General features: G+C 41.7%; 1 protein-coding gene across 1 annotated transcript in view; it reads left to right on the top strand.

Moving 5' to 3' along the window:
• The window catches only part of POLR1E (RNA polymerase I subunit E), a 28,115-nt gene that overhangs the window by 14,633 nt on the left and 1,355 nt on the right, over positions 1–12,127 (top strand). The window contains exons 10-11 of the mRNA XM_022600213.2: positions 10,765–10,846; positions 11,830–11,961. Of these exons, the coding sequence (XP_022455921.2) occupies positions 10,765–10,846; positions 11,830–11,961 (214 nt within the window). The remainder of the gene's footprint in view (positions 1–10,764; positions 10,847–11,829; positions 11,962–12,127) is intronic.

Below are 12,127 nucleotides of genomic sequence, written 5' to 3' on the forward strand. Positions count from 1 at the left end.
AGTTTTTTGGAAGAGTTTGAGAAGGATGGGTGTTAGCTCTTCTCTAAATGTTTGATAGAATTCACCTGTGAAGCCATCTGGTCCTGGACTTTTGTTTGCTGGAAGATCTTAAATCACAGTTTCAATTTCATTACTTGTGATTTGTCTGTTCATATTTTCTATTTCTTCCTGGTTCAGTCTTGGAATGTTATACTTTTCTAAGAATTGGTCCACTTCTTCCAGGTTGTCCATTTTACTGGCATAGAGTTGCTTGTAGTAGTCTCTTAGGATGCTTTGTATTTCTGCAGTGTCTATTGTAACTTCTCCTTTTTCATTTCTAATTTTATTGATTTGAGTCCTCTCCCTCTGTTTCTTGATGAGTTTGACTAATGGTTTTATCAATTTTGTTTATCTTCTCAAAGAACCAGCTTTTAGTTTTATTGATCTTTGCTATTGTTTTCTTTGTTTCTATTTCATTTATTTCTGCTCTGATCTTTATGATTTCTTTCCTTCTGCTAACTTTGGGTTTTGTTTGTTCTTCTTTCTCTAGTTCCTTTAGATGTAAGGTTAGATTGTTTGAGATTTTTCTTTTTTCTTGAGGTAGGCTTGTATTGCTATAAACTTCCCTCTTAGAACTGCTTTTGCTGCATCCCATAGGTTTTGGATTGTCATGTTTTCATTGTCATTCGTCTGTAGGTATTTTTTGATTTCCTCTTTGATTTCTTCATGATCTGTTGGTTATTTAGTAACGTATTGTTTAGCCTCCATGTGTTTGTGTTTTTTACGTTTTTTCCCCTGTAAATTGCTTTCTAATCTCATAGCATTGTGGTCAGGAAAGATGCTTGATATGATTCCAATTTTCTTAAATTTACTGAGGCTTGATTTGTGACCCAAGATGTGATCTATCCTGGAGAATGTTCCGTGCGCACTTAAGAAGAAAGTGTAATCTGCTGTTTTTTGGATGGAATGTCCTATAAATATCAATTAAATCTGGTCTACTGTCTCATTTGAAGCTTGTGTTTCCTTAGTAATTTTCTCTTTGGATGATCTGTCCACTCGTGTAAGTGAGGTGTTAAAGTCCCCCACTATTATTGTATTACTGTCGATTCCCTCTTTTATAGCTGTTAGCAGTTGCCTTATGTATTGAGGTACTCTTATGTTGGGTGCCTATATATTTATTTATTTATTTATTTTTAAACATCTTTATTGGGATATAATTGCTTTACAGTGGTGTGTTAGTTTCTGCTTTATAACAAAGTGAATCAGTTATACATATACATATGTTCCCATATCTCTTCCCTCTTGCGTCTCCCTCCCTCCCACCCTCCCTATCCCACCACTCCAGGCGGTCACAAAGCACTGAGCTGATACCCCTGTGCTATGCGGCTGCTTCCCACTAGCTATCTACCTTACCTTTGTTAGTGTATATATGTCCATGCCTCTCTCTCACTTTGTCATAGCTCACCCTTCCCCCCCCCATATGCTCAAGTCTGTTCTCCAGTAGGTCTGTGTCTTTATTCCTGTCTTACCCCTAGGTTCTTCATGACATTTTTTTTCTTAAATTCCATATATATGTGTTAGCATACGGTATTTGTCTTTCTCTTTCTGACTTACTTCACTCTGTCTGACAGACTCTAGGTCCATCCACCTTATTACAAATAGCTCAATTTCGTTTCTTTTTATGGCTGAGTAATATCCATTGTATATATGTGCCACATCTTCTTTATCCATTCATCCGATGATGGGCACTTAGGTTGTCTCCATCTCCGGGCTATCGTAAATAGAGCTGCAATGAACATTTTGGTACATGACTCTTTTTGAATTATGGTTTTCTCAGGATATATGCCCAGTAGTGGGATTGCTGGGTCATATGGTAGTTCTATTTGTAGTTTTTTAAGGAACCTGCATAACTGTTCTCCATAGTGGCTGTACCAATTCACATTCCCACCAGCAGTGCAGGAGTGTTCCCTTTTCTCCACACTCTCTCCAGCATTTATTATTTCTAGAATTTTTGATGATGGCCATTCTGACCAGTGTGAGATGATATCTCATTGTAGTTTTGATTTGCATTTCTCTAATGATTAATGATGTTGAGCGTTCTTTCATGTGTTTGTTGGCAGTCTGTATATCTTCTTTGGAGAAATGTCTATTTAGGTCTTCGGCCCATTTTTGGATTGGGTTGTTTGGTTTTTTGTTATTGAGCTGCATGAGCTGCTTGTAAATTTTGGAAATTAATCCTTTGTCAGTTGCTTCATTTGCAAATATTTTCTCCCATTCTGAGGGTTGTCTTTTGGTCTTGTTTATGGTTTCCTTTGCTGTGCAAAAGCTTTGAAGTTTCATTAGGTCCCATTTGTTTATTTTTGTTTTTATTTCCATTTCTCTAGGAGGTGGGTCAAAAAGGATCTTGCTGTGACTTATGTCATAGAGTGTTCTGCCTATGTTTTCCTTTAAGAGTTTGATAGTTTCTGGCCTTACATTTAGGTCTTTAATCCATTTTGAGCTTATTTTTGTGTGTGGTGTTAGGGAGTGATCTAATCTCATACTTTTACATGTACCTGTCCAGTTTCCCCAGCACCACTTATTGAAGAGGCTGTCCTTTCTCCACTGTACATTCCTGCCTCCTTTATCAAAGATAAGGTGACCATATGTGCGTGGGTTTATCTCTGGGCTTTCTATCCTGTTCCATTGATCTTTCTGTTTTTGTGCCAGTACCATACTGTCTTGATTACTGTAGCCTTGTAGTATAGTCTGAAGAAGGGAGCCTGATTCCTCCAGCTCCGTTTTTTGTTCTCATGATTGCTTTGGCTATTCGGGGTCTTTTGTGTTTCCATACAAATTGTGAAATTTTTTGTTCTAGTTCTGTGAAAAATGCCAGTGGTAGTTTGATAGGGATTGCATTGAATCTGTAGATTGCTTTGGGTAGTAGAGTCATTTTCACAATGTTGATTCTTCCAATCCAAGAACATGGTATATCTCTCCATCTATTTGTATCGTCTTTAACTTCTTTCATCAGTGTCTTATAATTTTCTGCATACACGTCTTTTGTCTCCTTACGTAGGTTTATTCCTAGCTATTTCATTCTTTTTGTTGCAATGGTAAATGGGAGTGTGTTCTTGATTTCACTTTCAGATTTTTCATCATTAGTGTAGAGGAATGCCAGAGATTTCTGTGCATTAATTTTGTATCCTGCAACTTTACCAAATTCATTGATTAGCTCTAGTAGTTTTCTGGTAGCATCTTTAGGATTCTCTATGTATAGTATCATGTCATCTGCAAACAGTAACAGCTTTACTTCTTCTTTTCTGATTTGGATTCCTTTTATTTCCTTTTCTTCTCTGATTGCTGTGCCTAAAACTTCCAAAACTATGTTGAATAAGAGTGGTGAGAGTGGGCAACCTTGTCTTTTTCCTGATCTTAGTGGAAGTGCTTTCAGTTTTTCACCATTGAGGATGATGTTGGCTGTGGGTTTGTCATATATGACCTTTATTATGTAGAGGAAAGTTCCCTCTATGCCTACTTTCTGCAGGGTTTTTTATCATAAATGGGTGTTGAATTTTGTCAAAAGCTTTCTTTGCATCTATTGAGATGATCATATGGTTTTTCTCCTTCAGTTTGTTAATATGGTTTATCACATTGATTGATTTCCATATATTGAAGAATCCTTGCATTCCTGGAATAAACCCCACTTGATCATGGTGTATGATCCTTTTAATGTGCTGTTGGATTCTGTTTGCTAGTATTTTGTTGAGGATTTTTGCATCTATGTTCATTAGTGATATTGGCCTGTAGTTTTCTTTCTTTGTGACATTCTTGTCTGGTTTTGGTATCAAGGTGATGATGGCCTCGTAGAAAGAATTTGGGAGTGTTCCTCCCTCTGCTATATTTTGGAAGAGTTTGAGAAGGATAGGTGTTAGGTCTTCTCTAAATGTTTGATAGAATTCGCCTGTGAAGCCATCTGGTCCTGGGCTTTTGCTTGTTGGAAGATTTTTTTTTTTTTTTTTGCGGTAGGCGGGTCTCTCACTCTTGTGGCTTCTCCTGTTGCGGAGCACAGGCTCCGGACGCGCAGGCTCAGCGGCCATGGCTCATGGGCCCAGCCGCTCCGCAGCATGTGGGATCTTCCCGGACCGGGGCACAAACCCATGTCCCCTGCATCGGCAGGCGGACTCTCAACCACTGTGCCACCAGGGAAGCCCTGTTGGAAGATTTTTAATCACAGTTTCAATTTCAGTGCTTGTGATTGGTCTGTTCATATTTTCTAGTTCTTCCTGATTCAGTCTTGGCAGGTTGTGCATTTCTAAGAATTTGTCCATTTCTTTCACGTTGTCCATTTTATTGGCATAGAGTTGCTTGTAGTAATCTCTCATGATCTTTTGTATTTCTGCAGGGTCAGTTGTTACTTCTCCTTTTTCATTTCTAATTCTATTGATTTGAGTCTTCTCCCTTTTTTTCTTGATGAGTCTGGCTAATGGTTTATCAATTTTGTTTATCTTCTCAAAGAACCAGCTTTTAGTTTTATTGATCTTTGCTATTGTTTCCTTCATTTCTTTTTCATTTATTTCTGAACTGATTTTTATGATTTCTTTCCTTCTGCTAACTTTGGGGTTTTTTTGTTCTTCTTTCTCTTATTGCTTTAGGTGCAAGGTTAGGTTGTTTATTTGAGATGTTTCCTGTTTCTTAAGGTAGGATTGTATTGCTATAAACTTCCCTCTTAGAACTGCTTTTGCTGCATCCCATAGGTTTTGGGTCGTCGTGTCTCCATTGTCATTTGTTTCTAGGTATTTTTTGATTTCCTCTTTGATTTCTTCAGTGATCACTTCGTTATTAAGTAGTGTATTGTTTAGCCTCCATGTGTTTGTATTTTTTACAGATCTTTTCCTGTAATTGATATCTAGTCTCATGGTGTTGTGGTCGGAAAAGATACTTGATACAATTTCAATTTTCTTAAATTTACCAAGGCTTGATTTGTGACCCAAGATGTGATGTATCCTGGAGAATGTTCCATGAGCACTTGAGAAAAATGTGTATTGTTGTTTTTGGATGGAGTGTCCTATAAATATCAATTAAGTCCATCTTGTTTATCATTTAAAGCTTGTGTGTCCTTATTTATTTCCATTTTGGATGATCTGTCCATTGGTGAAAGTGGGGTGTTAAAGTCCCCTACTCTGAATGTGTTACTGTCAATTTCCCCTTTTATGGCTGTTAGTATTTGCCTTATGTATTGAGGTGCTCCTATGTTCGGTGCATAAATATTTACAATTGTTATATCTTCTTCTTGGATCGATCCCTTGATCATTATGTAGTGTCCTTCTTTGTCTCTTCTAATAGTCTTTATTTTAAAGTCTATTTTGTGTGATATGAGAATTGCTACTCTAGCTTTCTTTTGGTTTCCATTTACATGGAATATCTTTTTCCATCCCCTTACTTTCAGTCTGTATGTGTCTCTAGGTCTGAAGTGGGTCTCTTGTAGACAGCATATATATGGGTCTTGTTTTTGTATCCATTCAGCCAATCTGTGTCTTTTGGTGGGAGCATTTAGTCCATTTACATTTAAGGTAATTATCGATATGTATGTTCCTATTCCCATTTTCTTAATTGTTTTGGGTTCGTTATTGTAGGTCTTTTCCTTCTCTTGTGTTTCTTGCCTAGAGAAGTTCCTTTAGCAGTTGTTGTAAAGCTGGTTTGGTGGTGCTGAACTCTCTCAGTTTTTGCTTGTCTGTAAAGGTTTTAATTTCTCCATCAAATCTGAATGAGATCCTTGCTGGGTAGAGTAATCTTGGTTGCAGGTTTTTCTCCTTCATCACTTTAAATATGTCCTGCCAGTTCCTTCTGGCTTGCAGAGTTTCTGCTGAAAGATCAGCTGTTAACCTTATGGGGATTCCCTTGTGTGTTATTTGTTGCTTTTCCCTTGCTGCTTTTAATATGCTTTCTTTGTATTTAATTTTTGACAGTTTGATTAATATGTGTCTTGACGTATTTCTCCTTGGATTTATCCTATATGGGACTCTCTGTGCTTCTTGGACTTGATTAACTATTTCCTTTCCCATATTAGGGAAGTTTCCAACTATAATCTCTTCAAATATTTTCTCAGTCCCTTTCTTTTTCTTTTCTTCTTCTGGAACCCCTACAATTCGAATGTTGGTGCGTTTAATGTTGTCCCAGAGGTCTCTGAGACTGTCCTCAGTTCTTTTCATTCTTTTTTCTTTATTCTACTCTGGAGTAGTTATTTCCACTATTTTATCTTCCAGGTCACTTATCCGTTCTTCTGCCTCAGTTATTCTGCTATTGATCCCATCTAGAGTATTTTTCATTTATTGTGTTGTTCATCATTTGTTTCATCTTTAGTTCTTCTAGGTCCTTGTTAAATGTTTCTTGCATTTTGTCTATTCTGTTTCCAAGATTTTGGATCATTTTTACTATCATTATTCTGAATTCTTTTTCAGGTAGACTGTTTATTTCCTCTTCATTTGTTTGGTGTGGTGGGTTTTTACCTTGCTCCTTCATCTGCTGTGTGTTTTTCTGTCTTCTCATTTTGCTTATCTTACTGTGTTTGGGGTCTCCTTTTTGCAGGCTGCAGGTTCGTAGTTCCTGCTGATTTTGATGTCTGTCTGCAGTGGCTAAGGCTGGTTCAGTGGGTTGTGTAGGCTTCCTGGTGGAGGGGACTAGTGCCTGTGTTGTGGTGGATAAGGCTGGATTTTGTCTCTCTAGTGGGTAGGTTCACGTCTGGTGGTGTGTTTTGGGGTGTCTGTGGCCTTATTATGATTTTAGGCAGCCTCTCTGCTAATGGGTGGGGTTGTGTTCCTGTCTTGCTAGTTGTTTGGCATAGGTTGTCCAGCACTGTAGCTTGCTGGTCGTTGAGTGAAGCTGGGTGCTGGTGCTGAGATGGAGATCTCTGGGAGATTTTCGCTGTTTGATATTATGTGGAGCTGGGAGGTCTCTTGTTGACCAGTGTCCTGAAGTTGGCTCTCCCGCCTCAGAGGCACAGCACTGACTCTTGGCTGCAGCACCAAAAGCCTTTCATCCACACGGCTCAGAATAAAAGGGAGAAAAAGTAGAGAGAGAATTAGTAGAAGAAGGAAGGAAGGAGGGAGGGAGGGAAGGAAGGAAGGAAGAAAGAAAGAGAAGGAAAGAAAGAAAGGAGGGAGGGACGGTGGGAGGAAGGAAGGAAGGAAGGAGGGAAGGAAGAAAAAAAGAAGATAATGTAAAATATAATAAAGTTATTAAATTAAAGAATAATTATTAAGAATAAAAAATGGACGGATAGAACCTTAGGACAAATGGTGGAGGCAAAGCTATACAGACAAAATCTCACACAGAAGCATACACATACTCACAAAAAGAGGAAAAGGGGAAAAAATCATAAATCTTGCTCTCAAATGTCTAAAGGAGGGAAGGAAGGAAGGAAGATAAAGTAATATAAAATAAAGTTATTAAAATTATTAAGAAAAAAAATTTAAAAACAAAACAAACAAAAAAAAACGGACGGATAGAACCATAGGACAAATGGTGGAAGCAAAGCTATACAGACAAAATCTCACACAGAAGCATACACATACACACTCACAAAAAGAGGAAAAGGGGAAAAAATCATAAATCTTGCTCTCAAAGTCCACCTCCTCAATTTGGGATGATTCGTTGTCTATTCATGTATTCCACGGTTGCAGGGTACATCAAATTGATTGTGGAGCTTTAATCCAGTGCTTCTGAGGCTGCTGGGAGAGATTTCCCTTTCTCCTCTTTGTTCTCACAGCTCCCAGGGGCTCAGCTTTGGATTTGGCCCTGCCTCTGCATGTAGGTTGGTGGAGGGCATCTGTTTTTCGCTCAGACGGGATGGGGTCAAAGGAGCTGCTGATTCGGGGGCTCTGGCTCATTCAGGCCATGGGGAGGGAGGGGCGTGGAGTGCGGGGCGAGCCTACGGTGGCAGAGGCTTGCATGACGTTGGACCTGCCTGAGGCCCGCCTTGCGTTCTCCCCGGAAAGTTGTCCTTGGATCCCGGGAACCTGGCAGTGGTGGGCTGTACAGGCTCCCCGGAAAAGGGGTGTGGATAGTGCTCGCACACAGGCCCCTTGGTGGCAGCAACAGCAGCCTTAGCGTCTCCCACCCGTCTCGGGGGTCCGCGCTGTTAGCCACGGCTCGCGCCCGTCTCTGGAGTTCCTTTAAGCAGTGCTCTTAATCCCCTCTCCTCGTGCACCTGGAAACAAAGAGGGAAGAAAAAGTCTCTTGCCTCTTCGGTAGCTCCAGACTTTTACCCGGACTCCCTCCCGGTTAGCCATGGTGCACTAACCCCTTCAGGCTGTGTTCACGCAGCCAACCCCAGTCCTCTCCCTGCTCTCTGATCAAAGCCTGAGCCTCAGCTCGCAGCCCCGCCCGCCCCGGTGGGTGAGCAGACAAGCCTCTCGGGCTGGTGAGTGCGGGCCGGCCCTGATCCTCTGTGCGGGAATCTCCCCGCTTTGCTCTCTGCACCCCTGTGGCTACGCTCTCCTCCGCGGCTCCGAAGCTTTCCCCCTCCGCCACCCGCAGTCTCTGCCCGCGAAGGGGCTTCCTAGTGTGTGGAAACCTTTCCTCCTTCACAGCTCCCTCCCACTGGTGCAGGTCCCATCCCTATTCTTTTGTCTCTGTTTTTTCTTTTTTCCTTTTGCTCTACCCAGGTAGGTGGGGAGTTTCTTGCCTTTTGGGAGGTCTAAGGTCTTCTGCCAGCGTTCAGTAGGTGTTCTGTAGGAGTTGTTCCACGTGTAGATGTATTTCTGGTGTATCTGTGGGGAGGAAGGTGATCTCTGCGTCTTACTCTTCCGCCATCTTCCCCTCCAGCCTATATTTATAATTGTTATATCTTCTTCTTGGATTGATCCCTTGATCATTATGTAGTGTCCTTCCTTGTCTCTTATAACATTCTTTAAAGTGTATTTTATCTGATATGAGTATTGCTACTCCAGCTTTCTTTGATCTCCATTTGCATGGAATATCTTTTTCCATCCCCTCACTTTCAGTCTGTATGTGGCCCTAGGTCTGAAGTGGGTCTGTAGACAGCATATATATGGATCTTGTTTCTGTATCCATTTGGTGAGCCTGTGTCTTTTTGTTGGAGCATTTAATCCATTCACGTTTAAGGTAATTATTGATATGTATGTTCCTATTCCCATTTTCTTAACTGTTTGGGGTTTCTGTAGGTCCTTTTTCTTCTTTTGTGTTTCTCACTTAGAGAAGTTCCTTTAGCATTTGTTGCAGAGCTGGTTTGATGGTGTTAAATTCTCTTAGCTTTTGCTTGTCTGTAAAGCTTTTGATTTCTCCATCGAATCTGAATGAGATCCTTGCTGGGTAGAGTAATCTTGGTTGTAGGTTCTTCCCTTTCATCACTTTAAATACGTCATGCCAGTCCCTTCTGGCTTGTAGAGTTTCTGCTGAGAAATCAGCTGTTAACCTTATAGGAGTTCCCTTGTATGTTATTTGTCATTTTTCCCTTGTTGCTTTCAATAATTTTTGTCTTTAATTTTTGCCAGTTTGATTACTATGGGTCTCGGCGTGTTTCTCCTTGGGTTTATCCTGTATGGGACTCTCTGTGCTTCCTGGACTTGGGTGGCTATTTCCTTTCCCATGCTAGGGAAATTTTCGACTATAATCTCTTCACATATTTTCTCGTGTCCTTCCTCTCTCTCTTCTCCTTCTGGAACCCCTATAATGTGAATGTTGTTGTGTTTAATGTTGTCCCAGAGGTCTCTTAGGCTGTCTTCATTTCTTTTCATTCTTTTTTCTTTATTCTGTTCTGCAGCAGTGAATTCCACCATTCTGTCTTCCAGGTCACTTATCTGTTCTTCTGCCTCAGTTATTCTGCTATTGATTCCTTCTAGTGTAGTTTTCATTTCAGTTATTGTATTGTTCATCTGTTAGTTTGTTCTTTAATTCTTCTAGGTCTTTGTTAAACATTTCTTGTATCTTCTTGATCTTTGCCTCCATTCATTTTCCGAGGTCCTGGATCATCTTCACTATCATTATTCTGAATTCTTTTTCTAGAAGGTTGCCTGTCTCCACTTCATTTAGTTGTTTTTCTGGGGTTTTATCTTCTTCCTTCATCTGGTACATAGCCCTCTGCCTTTTCATCTTGTCTGTCTTTCTGTGAAAGTGGTTTCTGTTCCACAGGCTGCAGGATTGTAGTTCTTCTTGCTTCTGCTGTCTGCCCTCTGGTGGATTAGGCTATCTAAGAGGCTTGTGCAAGTTTCCTCTGGACATTGTTTTTTATTTTTAATTATTGGACACTTTTTTTAAGACATGATACTGTTGCATACTTAATAGACTACAGTATACTATAAACATAACTTATATGCACTGGGAAACCAAAAAGTTCACGTGACTCACTTTATTGTGGTGGTCTGGAACCATACCTGCAATGTCTCTGAGCTATGCCTGTACTCATGGTTTTCACTATTTGCTTAATTCTTATTTTCACATTCTAACCTCACTTCCTTTCCCTCTCCCTGGGCTTTCTCCACAATCTGTTTTGCTTTCTAACATCTTTTGAACTCTGTATCTTTAGGCCTCACTGGAGTCTGCTTTTCTTTCCTGTCACTGCCCTGTCATGAACATCTCTTGTGCACGTATGGTCTGCAGGCTGAAGCATACCTGAGCACGTGTTCATTTGAAAGTGGCTGTTCTGTTTCACAAGCCCCTTCTTCTCTTCCCACATGCCTCTGTTTATTCCAGTGGCCCAAGTGTTGTCCGCTTTTCCCAGCTCATAGGTGAGGTGTGTCCTGAGAGTTTTGAAAGAAAACGATCAGACTCTATTTTGTCTTGTAGGTGCCCTGGGACCTGGAGTTCCCCACATCATTAACACCAAACTGCTGAAGCACTTTACGTGCTTGATCTACAACAATGGCAGGTCAGGGGGCTTGATTTCTCGGCTTCTGCCTGTGAAGGAGAAAGCAGGACAGGGAGGGTGGTGAGAGTGGGGAGGGGGGCTTGGATTGCAGTCTGTATTCACAGAGACACTGTACTGAAGAGAGCACTGCCATTTGGAGGGCTCCTGGGGTCAGGTGAGTTTAGGCAACACTGTAGTACAGACTCTGTCCCTTTGGGAGAAGCTTATGTTAAAGGCTCTGGGAAGTCTTTTAACAAAGACTTCATGTCACACGCTTCTTCCAAGGACCCCTGCCTAATGTCCTAATGTTGTATGGAGAGGCAGTGTTGCAGGAAAGGGCAGGCCAGTGGGATGAATTTGAGGAAAGCACCCCAAGCAGCACACCTGGGCTTCCTTCCTGCCGCTTGCTTGCAGTGTGTGTCCTGCTCTGAGTGTGCTTGGAAGAACCATCGGCAGCTGAGTTTGGGATGACTGTTCCCAGCAGCCCTGCTGAGCAGGCCAGGAAGATGGGGAGGGTCCTCGCCAGTGCAAGGCTCTGACTGTGCCTGGGGAAGGTGCGGCCTTCTCTGTCCCCTCGGAGGGACACTGGCATTGGCTCACCGCTCCACTGTGCGTGAAGGCTTGGGCACCACAACAGGACAAGGGATGTTGCTCTAATTCCTTTTCTTCTCCCTGGGATGAGAAGACTTTTTATTTTTTTGCGGTACGCAGGCCTCTCAGTGTTGTGGCCTCTCCCTTTGCGGAGCACAGGCTCTGGACGTGCAGGCTCAGCGGCCATGGCTTACGGGCCTAGCCGCTCCGCGGCACATGGGATCCTCCTGGACCGGGGCACGAACCCGTGTCTCCTGCATTGGCAGGCGAACTCTGAACCACTGCGCCACCAGGGAAGCCCGAGAAGACATTTTGAATGCATAAGGGAACAGGCTTGGATGTTTTTCCTTTGCTTTTGGAGAAATCATCTCGGAGTTTAATTTTGCCTCTCTTTTATTGCCACTGATTTGCAGTTTGCGGAACTTAATTTCAGACTCAATGAAGGCAAAGATCACCGCCTATGTGATCATACTGGCTTTGCACATAAACGACTTCCAGATTGACCTGACGGTGTTACAGAGGGACTTGAAGCTCAGTGAGAAAAGGTGAGCACAAAAGAAGAAAAAGCTCCCTTAGGACGCCTTGATGTAGTTGTGGTACTGCTGGAAAGCATGAGGCACTGTCGAGGGACCTGGGGACAGTTTTCAGATGAATGAATAATTGATTGAATGGATGGGCAACCAGATTGAATGGATGGGCAACCAGACATTA

This window comes from Delphinapterus leucas, chromosome 6, assembly GCF_059928025.1.
Source record: "Delphinapterus leucas isolate spDelLeu-1000000601 "Yukka" chromosome 6, BTC_Dleu_Yukka2, whole genome shotgun sequence".
In the NCBI taxonomy this organism is placed as follows: Eukaryota; Metazoa; Chordata; class Mammalia; order Artiodactyla; family Monodontidae; genus Delphinapterus; species Delphinapterus leucas.